This window comes from Microtus pennsylvanicus, chromosome 5 (genome assembly GCF_037038515.1).
Source record: "Microtus pennsylvanicus isolate mMicPen1 chromosome 5, mMicPen1.hap1, whole genome shotgun sequence".
In the NCBI taxonomy this organism is placed as follows: domain Eukaryota; kingdom Metazoa; phylum Chordata; class Mammalia; order Rodentia; family Cricetidae; genus Microtus; species Microtus pennsylvanicus.
Genome location: NC_134583.1, coordinates 82,057,730 through 82,074,109, shown reverse-complemented (window position 1 = coordinate 82,074,109; position 16,380 = coordinate 82,057,730). Strand labels below are relative to the sequence as shown.

Below are 16,380 nucleotides of genomic sequence, written 5' to 3'. Positions count from 1 at the left end.
TGCAAGCCTGGGGAAAGTTCCAGAACTCCTATTCTAAGCAGAAGGTGGAGACCTTGGGACAAGTTTTGTCCCTAGTACAAGTCATGACCCCAGGAAGTTTGTCTGTCTCTGTACCTTAACAGCTATCCAGTCCTGAAGTAATTTGATCCTCAAGTCTTTAGTGCCGCCCCCTTCAGTATCTAGCCAATTCCCTACAGTAAGGCCTTCTAGAGACAAACCCACCAACAGGAAAAGGAAACTCTTAGAGAAAGGGCGGGCCTACAGAGCCAGGGTAGCTGCTGCCATCCTCTCCTCCAGACGGGGTGATTGTTCGAGTCAGTACCATGAGCCATAATACCCAAGCCTTCATGAGCACCAATGCCGGACTTCCCCCAAGCTATGAGACAATCAAAGAGGAGTATGGGGTGACTGAGCTGGGAGAACCCCACAACTCAGCTGTGGTGAGAACCACCGTGATCAACATGCCCAGAGAGGTCTCTGTGCCTGACCATGTGGTCTGGTCCCTGTTCAATGCACTCTTCTTGAACGTCTGTTGCCTGGGGTTCATTGCCTATGCCTACTCTGTGAAGGTGAGTGTGGTGGAGGGGGCAGAGACTGTGAGGGGGACAGTGTGTGGGAGCCTGAAGCTCCATCTACTTAGATGGCACCAAGGTGTGTGTGTATGGGGGGGGTCCTTTGTGTCAGAGAGTAAGTTTGTGTGTACACTTCCTGTTTGTGTGTGTGTGTCTGTCTGTCCGCCTGGAGACTTTCCTATAGTTCGATAAGATGAGGCTGTCTGAGGATTCTGGGGCCAAGACTCTCTCCACCCCGTTCCTGGAATGTCCCTTCACCCTGCAGACTGGGATCTAAGCTGTATGGAAAGTAGGGTGTGCATCAGTGCTGAGGCCTCCCCTATCGTTTGAGTTTGTGTGCGTGAAAAGAGAGGCGGGTCCCCGGCCTGAGGGAGGGAGGCTGCAGTGGGCAGGGGGGACATGGGGGAATTGAATCAGAGCACCTGGCTCTCAGCTCCAGGGCCTCTTACGTCTGGTTTCCTTCAGTCCAGGGACAGGAAGATGGTGGGTGATATGATTGGAGCTCAGGCCTACGCCTCCACTGCCAAGTGCCTGAATATCAGCTCCCTGATCTTCAGCATCCTAATGGTTATAATCTGCATCATTATTGTCTCCACCACCTCTGTGGCTGTCTTTCAAGCCTTTTCACACAGAATGCCGCATTCTGGATTCTAGTCCTGCCCCACGCGCCACAGTCCACAGCTGCCCGTCCAGTGACCCTTCCTTTACCCTACGCGTACGCAAATGTTACCTTCCTGCATCTGTCCACAGTGGATTCAATAAAGTGCACATGACGACAACTCTGGCTGTGAGCGTCTGTTCTCTGGTTCTGTGCTAAGCTTGTCCTGCAGCCTTCCTGTCTGTAGAGCACAGAGTGTCCTTGACTTAGACAGGGTTTCTCTGTGGCTTTGGAGCCTGTCCTGGAACTAGCTCTTGTAGACCAGGCTGGCCTCGAACTCACAGAGATCCGCCTGCCTCTGCCTCCCGAGTGCTGGGATTAAAGGCGTGCATCACCACCGCCCGGCTAGACAGAGTATCTTAAATTAGCCCCAGTGCTCCAGAAACTCTCACTGTGGTCTGTCTACCCAGAGCAGGAGGTCAGAAGCCTGAACCCCAGGGATAAGCTCTCCTCCCCTCAGACAGGATGGTAAGGGTAGGTCCTGCCCCCTTTAGACATTGATGGTGAGGGTGGGCTCTCCTCCCCTCAGACAGGATGGTAAGGGTAGGTCCTGCCCCCTTTAGACATTGATGGTGAGGGTGGGCTCTCCTCCCCTCAGACAGGATGGTAAGGGTAGGTCCTGCCCCCTTTAGACATTGATGGTGAGGGTGGGCTCTCCTCCCCTCAGACAGGATGGTAAGGGTAGGTCCTGCCCCCTTTAGACATTGATGGTGAGGGTGGGCTCTCCTCCCCTCAGACAGGATGGTACGGGTAGGTCCTGCCCCCCTTAGATATTCATGGTGAGGGTGGGCTCTGCAGAACTGGCTGGGGATAGTAGCAGAGGAATCCCAGTGTACTCCCAGCCAGGTGCACTTTATAAAGCCCCACTGGATGGATGTGTGAGTGTAACATCTGCGATGAAGCCTGGGTCTAGGTTTGTATGCAGCATCTGTGGAGCGTATGAGACTGGGTAGTGAAGAGCTCTCAAAGACAGAGAAAGACCCAGTAAACATGCTCAGAGTTGGGAGAGTGTTTCTGGGTAGTTTCACCACTGGGATTTTGGATAGTTCCTTTTTTTTTGTTTTTTTGGAGACACAGTTTCTTTGTTTAGCCCTGGCTGTCCTGGAACTCGTTCTGTAGAACAGGCTGGCCTCAAACTCATAGAGATCCATCTGCCTCTGCTTCCCAAGTGCTGAGATTAAAGGTGTGCACCACCACTGCCTGCTTTGGGTAAAATTAATTATGATATATATATGTATATATATATATATATTTTTTTTTCTTAAGATAGTGGCTCTGGCTGGCCTAGGACTATGTAGACCAGGCTGACCAGGAACTCACAGAGATCTACTTGCTCTGCCTGAGTCCTGAGATTAACATTCCTGGCCTATGACTAAACTTTTAAGGGGGAGATAGACTGATTATTCACATGTGAAGGTGGGGGTGGAAGGGGGGAGACTCCTGGGATGTCAAGAGTTTTTCTCTAGTAGAATCTTCTCTCTCTTTGGTCCTTATGCTAATGAGAGCAGATTTTACAATTCTGATGCTATGAAGATGTTATTATAATGAAGGAAAGGGTAGGTAGTGATCATCTGGTCAGTTTGTTTTTTCTGAGTAGTCACGTGTCCTGTTGTTTTTGGCAGCCCAGCCACCGCAGCTGGCCTCTTGCTTTCCCTGTACCTTACTAGCTAACCTCACGGGGACGACATAGCAGGACTAGAAGGCAGGATCTGTCTTCTGAAGAGATGTCTCTGAGCTTGGTTCCTAGCACTCACACGGGGCAGCTCGCCGCTACCTGTAACTCTAGCTCTAGAAGTCTGGTACTTCGCGGGCACCTGCACTCATATCCACATACCCACCCCACATCCATAATTCAAACTCATAACAATGAATATTTAAAGAGAAGTCTCTGAGATTAACAGAACTTGCAGAAACAAGATAGAAACAGTACTGCCAAAGACAGTGGCTCTTAAGGCAGGGAAGACCAGGGCACTGATATACAGGTACTTGGTGGGGGAGGAATAAACCTGGGATTAGTAATACCACTCATCATCTTCCCGGCCCCCGGACTGGAGGAGACCAAATGACAAGAGACCTTGGAGAAAGTCATCTGAGAGTCAGATGCTCTGACTAAGTCCCTGCCAGTCATCTTCCCTGCCCACTGAGGTCTCCCTGCTTCAGGTCAGGGACAACTCCTTCACACACGCAGACTCTTCTGCAGGCCCCAACACTGCTTGCTTGGGGGGTGTCTAGTGATCCTAATGGCACAGGCACGAGTAAGCCAGGCTCTTGGCCTGCACACCCGAGGAAGGCTGGGCAGGGGAGGTGTGGAGCAGGGTCTAGCTCTTGCTAAGGGTTTGACCTGGGACGACCCTAAGGTCCCCTTTACTATTCCACTCAGATTTTAGGATTGGGAAGGGCAGCTCTAACAAGCCCAGGAGCTGGAGGGGATGCCTATCACGGGGAGTGGGGAGGGGCTTCTTACAGTTTGTGGTGGGACGGGCAGTCAGTCTCCTTCCTTATTCCTTTCTGCCTGCTATTTTCTTAGCATTCACCTCCAACAAGTACGCGTTTGCTCTCCCGTTTGTGCTTGTCGGCAGAAGGCGACCTGATCAAAGCCTGGGTTCTGAGTTCTGGAGATGGAGGGCTATGGTATATGCAGCTCTGGTCCTGAGGGGGAGTTCTGGCTGCCCCCTCAAACTGAGGCAGCCTCAGGGTCCACCATGGAACTGTTTGCAGCCAGCGGCCTGGAGCAGCCTTCTGTGAATAGTCAAGACTGCATGCAGGGGGCACTCTTGTGGGTGGTCCGCAGCAGCCGCTGCCCATGTGACGCGGTGGCCTTTGATGGGGTCTTTTGAGAGGGGTGGGGGATGCTGGGGTGCAAGGGCGGGCCACACTACTTGGCAGGCCGAGGTTGTAATTTGTGTTATATATAGCAGGTGGGGCTGGCCAGCCAGGGAGGGTAGTGTCACGCTATAAGCAAGCCTGGTGGTACTCAGAGAGCACAAGCCTCAGCTAGGAAGACACGGCGCTGGAACCCATGGACACTTCCTATCCCCGTGAGGACCCCCGGGCTCTATCCCGCAAGGCTGATGATGCTGCCCACACGGCCCTCTCCGTGGGAACACCGGGCCCTGTGCCACGAGACCATCTCCTGTGGTCAGTCTTCAGTACGGTCTACCTGAACCTGTGCTGCCTTGGTTTCCTGGCGCTGGTCCACTCGGTCAAGGTTAGCTTCAAGGCTTGCGGGAAAGGGCTAGGGAGGGAGAATGTGTGAGCATGGGGTCGGGGTAGGAATTCAAAACAAAAGTATACGAAGGGGTGTGTTAGTATAGCTACTGTCCCTCACCAAGTTTGGGGACCACAAGAGCTTATCCATCAATGGGCGAATGCACTGTTCACAGGCATGGCTATCAAGTCCCCTGAAAAGGGTAAAGTCCTTAAAGGTTGCCCATAGAGGGATTCCCACTGTAGCTCCTGAATGGGATGGAGTTCTTGGTTTCCTAGAACTCTTCTCCACAGGAGGCTCCCAAGGACACTCCTGACCCACAATGGCCACTGATTCTCTATCTGTAGCCTTTAGGCTGGGGCCATCATGACTCAGGACCCTACCAGGAGCCAAACTGTGCCAAGCTGGGAGACTATAGGCCCAGCCCAGGGGATATCTCCTCAAGCCATGCCCCTCTGGAGTCCAGCCTGTGCCATACAGTTGCCCCGGGTGGTCTCTGGTCCCCTATGAGGGGAAACCAGAACGTGTAACATTTTGGCTCTGCAGGCCCGAGACCAGAAGATAGCTGGGGACCTGGAGGCTGCGAGGCACTATGGCTCCAAAGCTAAATGCTACAACATCCTGGCGGCAATGTGGACACTGGTACCCCCATTGCTGCTCCTTGGGCTGGTGGTGACCGGAGCCTTGCACCTGTCCCGGCTGGCCAAAGACTCTGCGGCTTTCTTCACCACCAAGTTTGATGACGAGGACTATAACTGAGAGTTCAAGGTCACCGAACCCAGGCGCCCAACACCAGCTCCTGGGAGTTAGAGCCTACCACAGAACCTTGGTCCCTGCCCAACCATGACCCTCTTGTCCACCATGTGTATTCGACACTGACCCACTCAGACCCTTAGACTTTACCTCTAACCCAGAGGGTCCTCAGTACCTGTCTTTGCCCCCTTTTCCCCACTTACCAGGCTGAATCTCCATTCATGATTAAAGGTGATAGATTCCAGAAACGTGTGAGCTCCTCCTTCTTGGTGGTAGTTATGTAGGGAGACCCAGTACCAGATCCTCTGGCCAACTCCCAGTCATCTGATTCTGTCCGCCTGGCAGCCCCTGACTACTGTTTTTGCTTGGCTACGGGCAGCCTGTGGGTTCTGGGGTGGAGGAGCCTAAGTATTTTAGGATGAAGTTCGGGAACTCGGGCCTTTGATTCCTACTACCCTGTGGTTTGATGGGCTGTGTCCCAGAACATGTGAGGGTGTGCCCCGAGTCCTCACATGCCACAGCGGTCTTCTTCCGTCCTGGGTCAGTAAAGGCTGAGGGGAAGGTAAGTAGGGTCCATTTTCCTATGTGGGACTGAACACTGGACTCTAGCCTTCTCTTTCGCTCGCCCATGTCCAGAGGCAGACAGGCAGTGGGCATGGATAACTCTGAGCCTCCAGTGGTGCCAAGTGCATGTTCTCCCGTTATTTTCCCTTTGTGTCGCGTGCCCGTGGTTCCCACACTAGATTCACAACAGACACACAGACACAACCCTGATGAGGCTGCTGTGAGCTCCTCCACCCCTCCTGCTTCTTACTGTGGCCGGCCTATTATAGAGCAAGCTAACTGCATAGCCCTTAACCAAAAGTAGGCTTGGGGGTTGAGCGCTCCACCCGGCCCCCTTCTTCCCCAGGAGCCCCTTCTCCCTGCCAGCTCTTTCTAGGCTGGAGGTTTCTGCTGAGCTATCCTACTCAGAGACCAGAGGCAGCTCTCCACAGTCACACGGCTATAGCCAAAAGCTGGCCCTGAGGAGCTCCAGGCTCTGCCAAGCCAACTCCTGGAGAGAGGGCCATATGATGACCTGTGTTTGGGAATGGAGATGAAGTTAGTGCTGGGCACTAATCCGACTGTGGACAAGGGACAAGGACACTGTGGCTGTGCTTGGACAAAGATAGAGACAATGTGCTGACCATGGGCCCCTGGTCTAGTTGAGGAAAAGGCCAACTCCTGATGGCTACAGGGACTTATCTGTTCCTGGGTAGATGTCCCCAAACACGGGATATTTTGCCAGCCTCCATTTATAATCTGGGAAAGGACTGCCTGGTTTGTGCCCCAGTGCTGAGGACAGAATGTGTGGTCAAGCCAGTGAGGCATCAGCAACAGCTTCTGCTGCCCCAGGCTACTTAGACCCGATCTGCTGTGCCAGCCCACATATTCTGCCACCCTCAAGGCCCCAGAAGCTTACCATAACACATGCACAGAAGTGAGTCATGCACACCCAGGTACTGGGCTACATCTATTCTTTGGGGGCAGTGTCACCAACCAACCTGCTGCTGCCCATGCCCAGTCCTGGCTTTGAGGCAACGGATGAACACCCACTTCTGCCAGATAACGCCCTGGCCCACCGTAAAGAAGGCAGAGGAAGACACAAGGGCCCCACCTTGCCGCTGAACTTTGAAACCACATCTCCAGATGCAAAGGGACAGGAATCCATCACAACCTGACTTCAGGAGCTCTTGCCCCCGCTGACTTTAATTAGCCAAGCTGGTTTGGTAGAGGGGCACAGGTTTTACCAGGATCCTGGCCCTGTTCTATGCACCTTGTTCTGGGAGGAACTCTGATAAAGTATGCCAGGAACTGAGGGCCAGCAGTGAAACCTGGGCAGCTTCTCGGCTCATTTGACTCCAGTTTCTCTGGTTGTCAGCCAGGAACTTCGTGGTCTTGATCTGATGTTCATCTACTGCATCCTCTGGTGACAGCACTGACTTCCTTCTCCCATGGTTAACGGCTTTCACCCTGGCCCACTATGCTAGACACCAACTGACGTCAAGAGGAGTCAGAGAAGAGGAAGCTCAAAGCCACAAACCCTGAGAACTTGGCCAGTCAGGTGTGGTCCCAACTGCAAACCACAGGAAGCTCTTATTTGGGTAGGTAGCTAAGCCTCCTTCTAGGACCCACCTGCTGGCCACCTCTCAGCAGGGCTGCTGGTCATTCCCCATCCAGCTCTTTGACCAGAGCCATTCAGAGACCAGAGGTGAGCAAGGAAGTTAAGGACTAGGGAGACACCAAAATGGGGAGCTGAAGGGTTGGGTGCTGGGGTCGGCCCCAAAGCAAGGAATGTATGAAGCTCTAGGTAGACAGCCCAGTACAGGAGAGGGTAAGGAGAGGAAGGAGGAAGGGAAGGATGCAGAGGGAACGCCCAATAGCCTTAATGGCTTAGGCCTGGATCCAGACTGAGAGACTGTGTGGGTGGGCAATGCAGCTGAGGGTCCAGAAGTGTCCCTGAGGTACTGAAATGGGTTCCTTTCAGGAAACACTGAAGAGTTGGAATTTCTGGACAGCTAGGGGGGTGACTTTTGTATCCGGCCAGCTGAGTGGGGAAAGCAGACCTTATGTCCTGCAAAAGAGATGGTTAATCCTTTAGAGCATGCACCAAGACTTCTGCACCCCACAGTCCCAAAGGCTTTTCCTTACCTGGTGGCAGGGGGAGCCGGGTCAGCGATGGCCACAGCTCAGCCTCTAGCAAGGGCGCCCAGGGTTCTGCACGGACTGTGACCTCAAGTGTCACCGTGTCCTTGGAAAAGGTGAAGTTGAACTTGTTCCCCAGGTAGGAGATGCCAGAGACAGACACTCTGGAGATCAGGTCTGGACACAGGGGGTCAAAGGTCACACCTGCCTCAGTGATCCTGTGAGGGAGAGCTGTGTGGTGAAGAGGGTTGGGACAAGTGGGAATTGCACCGCCGGTCTCTGCACTCACCTGAATCCTGTGCACCCGAAGAGTGCTGCCTGCAGAAAGCCCCCCATGCCCGTCAAGAAGTTCACTGTGCCAGACCCATCCGCGTTCTCTGTCCACACCTGCAGGCAGCAAGAGCGGCTGTGACAGGGGTCCAGCCTCAGCAGGACCCTTACCCCGCTGAGATTCCCACAGAGGGAGAAGAGCGAGGCAGCGGGTGGTGGGCGGAAGACAGGCTGACCTTAAAGGGCTCAGTGGCATTGATGAAACTCTTGCTCAGGAGGACCTGGGCCCTTGAGGGGTCCCTCAGCTCCATCCAGCCCACGGCAAACATACTCTGAGGTCAGGATCCAGATGTGAAGCAGTTAGACTCACCACGTGGGAAGGAACGGGAGGACAATAGGGTAAGACTACCTGCCAGGCTCCTTACCCAGGTCATTGCAGGGCCCTGGGGGGATGTCACAGCCTCATAAATCTCCAGATTTTTCCTTCGGATGTCGGGTCTCAGGGGAAAGGGAACTGGGTATCCCAGGAGCACGACATCTGCCTGTTTCACTTCTTCTCCTGATTTGGGGGGAGGGGGCAGCAGGATAGGGATGCATTCTTGGTCAAAGGGATGAGGGTGTTACAGGGTGAGTATGGGGCAGGGAGGGGGGGTGAGGTGTGTGTGTGACCAATTAGAAGGGCCCTTGGAGGACTCAGTACTACTCACCTCGCTCATAGCCGTCAAACTCAGGGTGGAAGTTCTGCTCAGAGTCAAACGGCACCTTGATCCTATCGGCCACCTCCAGCCACTGGTTGGGAACAGACAGACCCAGGTCCTTGGCCAATGCAGCAGCGAAGCGCAGGCTGGGGAGGGTACAAGCCACAGTTGCACAGCTTCTGACTGGGCCCTGTCTGCTGTGCTGGGCTAGGGAAGGGGATGTCTTCTGTCTGACCTGTTCTGGACCAGGACGTTGGTGTACACAGAGTTGTTGACTCCTGAGTGGTATTCATCGGGCGGCATGACTCCTGGTCACACGGGGCCACCATGACAGTTAGTGTAGGGGCTCAGGACACGCCCTTCCATGGTGGCAGTCCACGCCGAGCTGGCCCCTGTGCCTCCTAGTGCTCACCTTTCAGGTGGTACATCTTCTCCTGGGGGCTCCATTCTACGCGGCTGCACCAAAACTCAGCTACCGCGCTCACCACATCCCAGCCACCAGCCTCTTGGAAGAGCTGCAGGTCCTGCAGAGGGAGAGCAGGGTGAAGGACCGGGTGTACAAGAGGGCCACTGTGCACGGTCGGTGCCTACCTTCCGAACACCCAGAAAGCAGTGCCTGGCTTCCAAAGTCCCTCTTCACTCAACTTCCCAGGGTCACGGCGTGGAGTGTGGCCTCAAGAGGTGCGTAGGTGCACGCGGGACACAGTGGTGCCTCACCTGAGTGCAGCGGTAGTACAGCTGGAAGGCCAACACCACGGCTCCATTCACGTGGACCTCCTGGATCCCATAAATGTCCTCAGGGCAGACCTCCAGCCCAGTGCCTGCACTTTCCCAAGCGAACTTGGCTCCCTAGGAGGAAAGAGGATGCAGTGGTCAGGTCTTGGCCTGGAGGGCCAGTCCAGTCCTACCAGAGGTGCAATCCTTTGTGGAGGAAAGGAAAGAGGAGGTTTGGGGGTCTGGTGGTCACTGAATGACACTGGGAAGACCCTGGGGCAGGGACCCTATGGGATAACACCCAGGCCCTGTTACCTGGTAGCCTAGGTTCTGGGCATTCTTCAGGGCCCCTCCCAGTGTACGGACTCTGTACTCCAGGATGGCCCTAGCAGCCTCTGGGTTGAACATCAGAATATTTGGGAATATCCAGAGGTCCTGAGAGGAGGAACCATTCTGGGGTTAAGCAGAAGTCCATACTGTCCCCCTCCCTTACTGCCCACATTCCATCCCGCCAAGGCTTCCAGCCCGCACACAGCAAAAAAGACATCTGGGGGCTTCTTCCCCCCCCACCTGCCCTTTGGCAATCCCTCTGCCTTTCTCTCTGAGTTTCCTCTCATGCTCACCCAGACCCACTGGGGCCTCCCTCGCTTGCCCACTCCAGTGTTATTTCTCCAGCTTAGACAGCCCAGAGTTCTGGTTCTCAGCCCGGGCAGTATCAGGAGATGCTAAGGGCTCTAGTTTGTATCAGGGCTCAGGCCTCTAGGGTGAGCTTGCTCTGCATTCTCTGGCTGCCTGACCTCAGCTTCCTTTGGCTTCATCTGCCAAATTGGCCACAGCACAGCTTTCCCAAGGTGTCAGATGTAGAAGTGGCCTTGAGTCTTCTCACCCAATATTTCCTCAGCCAGTGGCCACTGAACCCGGCATGCTACATCCTTGACCCCTCCTCCAGTCCTTGCTTCCCATCACCCAGCTACTCCTGGCAGATCTTTCCAGACTGTATCTCCACCTCTGTCATTCCTCTAAAAAGTCCCTATGGCTTCCTGCGTCCTCCAGTAAGCTCCAGGCTTGTACCCAGCTCACTCTGGGGCTCTGGTGGTACTGGCCTGCTGTTCTTCCCACCTCAGTGAGGTTCCTCTGCCCTCAAACGCCACACACCCTCGGCCTTCCACAAATTCTGTTGCTCTAACCCACACCACTCTTCTCTGCCAAATTCTTACACACCTTTCTTCTGAGAAACCATCTCTTCCAGGAAGCCCTTCTGTCTATAGCCCCCATTTTTTTTAAAAAAATTATATTTGCTTTTTAAAGAAAGATTGATTTTTTTATGTATAGTGTTCTGCTCGCATGTATACCTGGAGGTCAGAAGTGGGCACCAGATCTTATAACAGATGGTTATGAGTTACCATGTGGTTGTTGGGAATTGAACTCAGGACCTTAGGAAGAACAGTCACTGCTCTTAACTGCTAATCCGTCTCTCCAGCCCGCCCCCATGTTTTCTATGGTCTTGAGCTCAGGCAAAGGCAATGCCCAAGATGTTAACATGCAGTTCTTCCCTTGTAACCAGTGCAGGGTGTACCTGATCCCAGAAGATATGGCCCCAGTAGTCCTCCTCCTGACTCCCATTAGAGAGGCCTCCAGGGCTAAGCCCATGGCTGATTGATCCTTGGGTGCCAGGCTGGGGAAGCTCACTGAGCAGGTAGTAGAGAGAACCACGGAGGGCCTGGCGCAGGGCCAGGGGTCCAGTCACATCTAGGCCACAGCTGGCCCAGAGCTGGGCCCAGGCGTCTGCATGGACTGTATACAGAATGCCCCTGGTCTGCAGCTGCAGGGCCTCAGCAAAGCAGCCCTGGGCCTCAGCCTGGCTGCCACCAACCACAGTCAGAAAGTCCCAGGTCCTGTCTTGCTCATCTTCTGCAAGGGTCAAGACTGGGGGTACTGGCATCCACAGCATGTGTACTTCCTGCTGTGGCTCTCCTGGCTGCTCAGGAGTGAGTGTGTGGCCATGGAGGTACCTGCAAGAGCATAACTGAGTCTCAGGAAAGGACTCCCTCTCTGGGGCACCTAGATTCACCCAGTGTGCTCCTTACCGGGCTCCCTGGAAGTCAGGCCCAACATGCAGATCCAGGTCTGGGCTTTCTGGGGAGAAGGATGCTTGTAGCAGCACCGTGATGGGCTTGTTCCCTGTTGTCAAGCGTGCAATGGATACGCTGAAGGCCAGGACATGGGGTAACACACGGTGAGCATAGATGCATTGGGAAACCTGGAAGCTGGGGCCTTCCAGGGTGTGCAGGAAGGAACCTAGGGAGGGTTGGGAGGCTCAGTCATCCTGGGGAAGGTCTCAGATGGACTCAAAGCTGTGGACTCCCATACCACAGAGCACCATGACCTTCCTGGGCTGGGAGTGGGGTCCCTCAGATCTCATGTTGCCTCTTCCCACTGTGTAGTGGGCCCACCCAGATGACAGGAAAGCAAGACAAACCACAGAGACCTCATTTGGGGAGGCAGCTTTTTATGCTTATTTTTTCTCTCCCTTAAATTAAAGGCCATTTATTTACTTATTTTTGAGATGGATCTTGTTATGTACCAGAGGCTGTCCTCCAATTCTCATTCTTCCCCAGTGTTGAGATTACAGGCCTCAGTCACAGACTGGCCTTTGTGGTCCCTTCCCTTGTGAGATTTCATAGACAAGTGGGGAGGTCCTGCTCACCCAGAGCAATGGCTTGACCAGGACTGGTGGCCGCTAACCTGTGTTAGTATCCAGGGCAAAGGTCTCAGTCAGCGGTTCTGTTCCTGCAGGGGCCTTCAGCTGGACATTGATGGGATTGGGCAGAACTGCCCGGTGAGTGTTCTCTCCAGCTCCGTTGTACACACCATTTACATGTATAACGTCATGATACACACGTGTGCCCAGGTATGAATTGGTTACAGTGGCCCAGATCCTGGGGTCACCGGGCAGACAGTGGGTACTGAATATGGTCGGGTCATCTTCAGAATTGTCCATGGAAAGCTGTCTCAGTCCAGGTGGCCTGGCGAAGGCGAGATGACAGTGACTAGCTGGGCTTCCCTCTGACTGACATAAACCGTCAAGTCTATGGTGACAGGCGTGAGGGGCTAGTTTAGGAAAGCAGTATTTATAAAGCCCCCACTTAGGGGTTGCGCCGAGAACACACCCTTAACTCAAGAGGAATGCAACTGAATCTGCAAACCAGCTCCCTCAGCAACTGCAACAGGTCTCCCTCTCGCGAGGTCCCGACCCATCTTCTCGAAGTAGGAAGAGCTGAGAGTGGAAACGGGAGTTCCGCGCTGGCCCCAAACCCTCAGGGAGCCTGAGGCCGGACAGTGGAAGCAGAGGAATCAGGAGTTGTGGTGGGGATAGCGGGGAGTGGGGTGTGGTCGGGGGTAGGGGGGTATCGGGGTGGGAGAGGAGGAACCGGATGTGGTGGAGGACTGTGATGGGAGTGGTGGTGGCCGGAGGGCCCAAGGAGCGAGTTGGTTGGGGGGGGGGGGGGGGGAGAGGAAGTCAGTGAGTGGGCGGGGGAAGTGGGGTGGAGAGGAGGGTAGCAGGTTGACCGACAGGACGGGAGGCTTGGGAGTGAAAGGACGAAAGTGAATTTTTAGAGTATTTGGTGGAAGAGGGTGAGGGCCGGTTGGGGAAGGGGGTGGGGGTGGGCGGGGGAGGTGGGGGTGGGCGGGGGAGGCGGGGACGGGCAGTTTAGCCACTCACCGCAGTCCAACTCCAGGCGGTGCGGGGCCCCGATGTTAGAAGGCTCTGTGGGCTCTGTGCCAGCAGCCCCTGGCGGGAGGAAGGAGAAGCGACCCGGCGGCGTGGCAGGTGGGCGGGGCTGACTCTAGGCGGAACCTGGAAAAAATGTCGTGGTATTTGGGGCGAGTGCCCTGATTCAGACAGTACTGGAATTGGGCTTTGGCTTTAAGACGTGAGCAAGAGCGGGTGGGGCCTGAGATTCCTCTCTACAGTGACGTTTGGTCACTGTAAAGGACACTGACGGGTCTTCTTGGACGGTCCTTCCCTTTGCTGGGGACCCCACCCTTTTGATCTCCATCCGCCTGCTTTCCTGGTGGGACCTGGGCCTGTCTTGTCCGTCTCTCATCAGTTCCCTGCTTTGCCCCAGACTCCGTGTTTGTGCACCAGTTCAGTCAGAGCCTGGGCTACGCCTGCTCCAGAATCTGTTTCTGCTGCTCAGATGCCCAGATCAAAGCCCTGTTTACCTTGTCTCCCTGCCACCAACAACCCACTGCCACCAATGGTTGGTGTCAAGCCCAAGCCTCCTGGACCCACTGTAGAGACTCCTGCTACTCCAGTGCCACCCAGCGAGGACAGTTAGGTTACACCCCAGTTAAACCCGAAGTTTGCAGCTGGCTATATCACCTGACTGCACCCTGAATACTTCCTGCCGGCCTCGCTTTTCCAGTCCATTACCCACCCTCTCCTATTGTACAGTCACCACCTGTTAGGCCCCAAGAAGTTCCTTTTCCCAAAGTCTGGCATTTAGACAAAAGCCTCAGGAACTTGAGAAGATCGGTCTCATCTGCTAAATGGAGTCACTCTCCTTAGCTCTGGCAAAAAGACCTATGGCTCCTCCAGTAATTTTAGACCACGGTGCCTGTTAGCATACCAAGGTCTATGCTAGCCTCTGGGCTCCCCCAGTCTCTACCCTCAAGTACCTGTACAGAATAATCCTGACTGACACACCCCACCCCCATCTTAGACCTCTCTAGCCCCTTCTCTTCCCTTCTGTTTCCCAGCTTCTTTAATTTCCATATAACTCAGACATTTTGGCTATGAGCTGTCTTGGTGTCTTGGTTGTCATGTGCTCTCCCTGTGTCTCCAATCATGTCCTGATTTATTCTGCTGGCCCAGTTCAGTCCAGACCCTTCCAGATGCCTCTGACTGAACTCTCCTTCTTATCTACAATAAAACTTTCTTCTCAACCCTTCGAAGGAGCTGTTGGCGTCATTCGGCTGGAGAGAGACTTTGGCAGGCCAAGGGGCCCTGCGGAGGATGAGAGACAGAGGCAGACAGAACTTCCGTGGGAAGTTTTATCAAGAGAGAGGGAATGGAAAAGGAGAAGAGGGGAGGGAAGAGACCAGCCTTGTGGCAGAAAAGGAGAGAGAGAGAGAGAGAGAGAGAGAGAGAGAGAGAGAGAGAGAGAGAGAGACTGCCTGGTGTGTCTGTCTCTCACCCTCAACATGGCCTCTAGGCCCGCCAGGGTTCCTCTTCCGCCCACCAGGGGTCCTCTCCCTCCGAATCATATCAGCTGTCAACTCCTCATTTTTCATTTACCATCCAGGCTTCTTTAGTATTTCTGATACTTTCCAAGCTACTCCCTTCCCTCACATACTCCCTTTCTTTCTCCCTTCTCTTTGAAAATCTCCCCAGAGCCTTTATGCGTCAGAAGTCCTTAGCTGGCCGGGCGATGGTGGCGCACGCCTTTAATCCCAGCACTCGGGAGGCAGAGGCAGGTGGATCTCTGTGAGTTCGAGACCAGCCTGGTCTATAGAGCTAGTTCCAGGACAGGCTCCAAAGCCACAGAGAAACCCTGTCTCGAAAAACCAAAAAAAAAAAAAAAAAAAAAAAAAAAAAAGAAGTCCTTAGCTTTAGTCTCTCCAGCCCTTCCTGCACTTTGCTGCCCTCCCCAACCTGTAGCAGCAATGACTGTCAGTGGCTGTGGGGAGACAAAGCCCACTGTTGGGCTTGGGAGGCCCAGTTCCTCCTTAGAGACCACCACCCAGGTACAGTGAGGTCCTTCAGTCTACCGCAGAAAAGAATTTCAGGACAAGAAAAGAATCTCAGTACATTTGGATAGAGACAGTAAGAGGTCAGAAAGAGACATGTCAAGTGACCTCATGTGGCAGGAGAGCAGAGTCTGAACACAGCTTCCTCAGAACCAGCCTATGAAAGAAGCCAGTTGGCTGTGAAAGGCTGGATGCCCTTCCCACTTAGGCTGGTGTCCCCTTAGGCTGGTTCCCCCTTAGGCTGGAGTCCCCTTAGGCTGGTTCCCCCTTAGGCTAGTTCCCCATAGGTTAGATACAACATCTAGAGCATGCTAGGGACAGTTTGCAAAGACTGGAAGCCCTTTCCTCACCTGGCTTCACGTAAGGAACAGAGCATGTGTGAGAAATCCTACTTCACCCGACCGTGAGAGAGATGGACTCTGCGTGAAGACCCTATAAAGGGTCACACATCTCACAACCGCATGCTTTTTGGATTTTCCCCTTAGCTCACTGGACCTTTCCTATTTAGAGGAATTCTTTTATTTTTATTTTATTTTTTGAGTGGTTGGCCTGGAACTTGCTATGAAAACCAAGCTAACTTCAAAACTCACAGAGATCCAACTACTTCTTCCCCATGAGTGCTGGAATTAAAGATGTAAACTACTACACCTAGATTTTTATTTGTTTGTTTGTTTGTTTTGATTTTTCAAGGCAGGGTTTCTCTGGGTGTAGCTCTGGCTGTCCTGGAACTCGCGCTATAGACCAGGCTGGCCTCAAACTCACAGAGATCTGCCTGCCTCTGCCACCCTAGTGCTGGGATTAAAGGTGTGTGCCACCACCGCTCAGCTATTATTTATTTTTGTTTAATTAAAATACAATTACATCATTTCTGCCTTCTGTTCAGTGTTGATGTAAATCCCTCAGTCGAGAATAGGACCACTACCACAATTTAAAGCACAATTTGAAGCAAGCTTTAACTAAATACTGGCCAGGTGGATGGGCTTTGGTCAGGTCCATATCTGGTTCTCCAGAAAATGGACCTGAATCAAATTTTGCAAGGACTTAAGAAGGAAAATCCATAATTCATTA

The 16,380-nt window shown here is 53.6% G+C and overlaps 3 protein-coding genes across 5 annotated transcripts; 2 read left to right on the top strand and 1 right to left on the bottom strand.

The window, feature by feature from the left end:
- Window positions 1-1,351, top strand: LOC142849890 (interferon-induced transmembrane protein 2). Its single transcript, XM_075972701.1, has 2 exons — window positions 1-569; window positions 1,038-1,351. Exons 1-2 carry the CDS (start codon window positions 324-326, stop codon window positions 1,224-1,226), a joined length of 435 nt encoding a protein of 144 aa, XP_075828816.1. The 5' UTR covers window positions 1-323; the 3' UTR covers window positions 1,227-1,351.
- A 2,753-nt stretch (window positions 1,352-4,104) lies between these two features.
- Window positions 4,105-5,393, top strand: Ifitm5 (interferon induced transmembrane protein 5). Its single transcript, XM_075974914.1, has 2 exons — window positions 4,105-4,438; window positions 4,985-5,393. The coding sequence occupies exons 1-2, from the start codon at window positions 4,250-4,252 to the stop codon at window positions 5,195-5,197; spliced, it is 402 nt and encodes a 133-aa protein (XP_075831029.1). The 5' UTR covers window positions 4,105-4,249; the 3' UTR covers window positions 5,198-5,393.
- Window positions 5,394-6,909: 1,516 nt separating this feature from the next.
- Pgghg (protein-glucosylgalactosylhydroxylysine glucosidase) lies at window positions 6,910-13,874 on the bottom strand. 3 transcript variants are annotated; one of them, XR_012910622.1, is made up of 16 exons: window positions 13,786-13,874; window positions 13,283-13,417; window positions 12,729-12,884; window positions 12,304-12,584; window positions 11,646-11,856; window positions 11,135-11,570; window positions 9,874-9,993; window positions 9,562-9,693; window positions 9,257-9,368; window positions 9,080-9,152; window positions 8,854-8,990; window positions 8,572-8,705; window positions 8,383-8,478; window positions 8,166-8,263; window positions 7,883-8,053; window positions 6,910-7,805 (listed from the first exon to the last, which is right to left on the bottom strand). XR_012910622.1 is itself a non-coding variant. In XM_075972699.1 (16 exons), the coding sequence occupies exons 4-16, from the start codon at window positions 12,557-12,559 to the stop codon at window positions 7,750-7,752; spliced, it is 2,073 nt and encodes a 690-aa protein (XP_075828814.1). In that variant the 5' UTR covers window positions 12,560-12,584; window positions 12,729-12,884; window positions 13,283-13,417; window positions 13,786-13,874; the 3' UTR covers window positions 6,910-7,749. The 3 variants fall into 3 exon arrangements, 2 of the variants coding, with proteins under 2 accessions (XP_075828814.1, XP_075828815.1); XM_075972699.1 differs by having other exon boundaries at window positions 7,883-8,094; XM_075972700.1 differs by lacking the exon at window positions 12,729-12,884 and having other exon boundaries at window positions 7,883-8,094.
- Window positions 13,875-16,380: the final 2,506 nt, after the last annotated feature.

Bases quoted from the DNA above. Each gene is read 5' to 3' on its own strand.
- LOC142849890 (XM_075972701.1), top strand. From the start codon at position 324: ATGAGCCATAATACCCAAGCCTTCATGAGCACCAATGCCGGACTTCCC. The intron at 570-1,037 runs GTGAGTGTGGTG...GGTTTCCTTCAG, and splicing joins CCTATGCCTACTCTGTGAAG to TCCAGGGACAGGAAGATGGT.
- Ifitm5 (XM_075974914.1), top strand. From the start codon at position 4,250: ATGGACACTTCCTATCCCCGTGAGGACCCCCGGGCTCTATCCCGCAAG. The intron at 4,439-4,984 runs GTTAGCTTCAAG...TTGGCTCTGCAG, and splicing joins CGCTGGTCCACTCGGTCAAG to GCCCGAGACCAGAAGATAGC.
- Pgghg (XM_075972699.1), bottom strand. From the start codon at position 12,559: ATGGACAATTCTGAAGATGACCCGACCATATTCAGTACCCACTGTCTG. The intron at 11,571-11,645 runs GTAAGGAGCACA...ATGCTCTTGCAG, and splicing joins CCTGACTTCCAGGGAGCCCG to GTACCTCCATGGCCACACAC. The intron at 8,706-8,853 runs GTGAGTAGTACT...CCCCCAAATCAG, and splicing joins GTTTGACGGCTATGAGCGAG to GAGAAGAAGTGAAACAGGCA.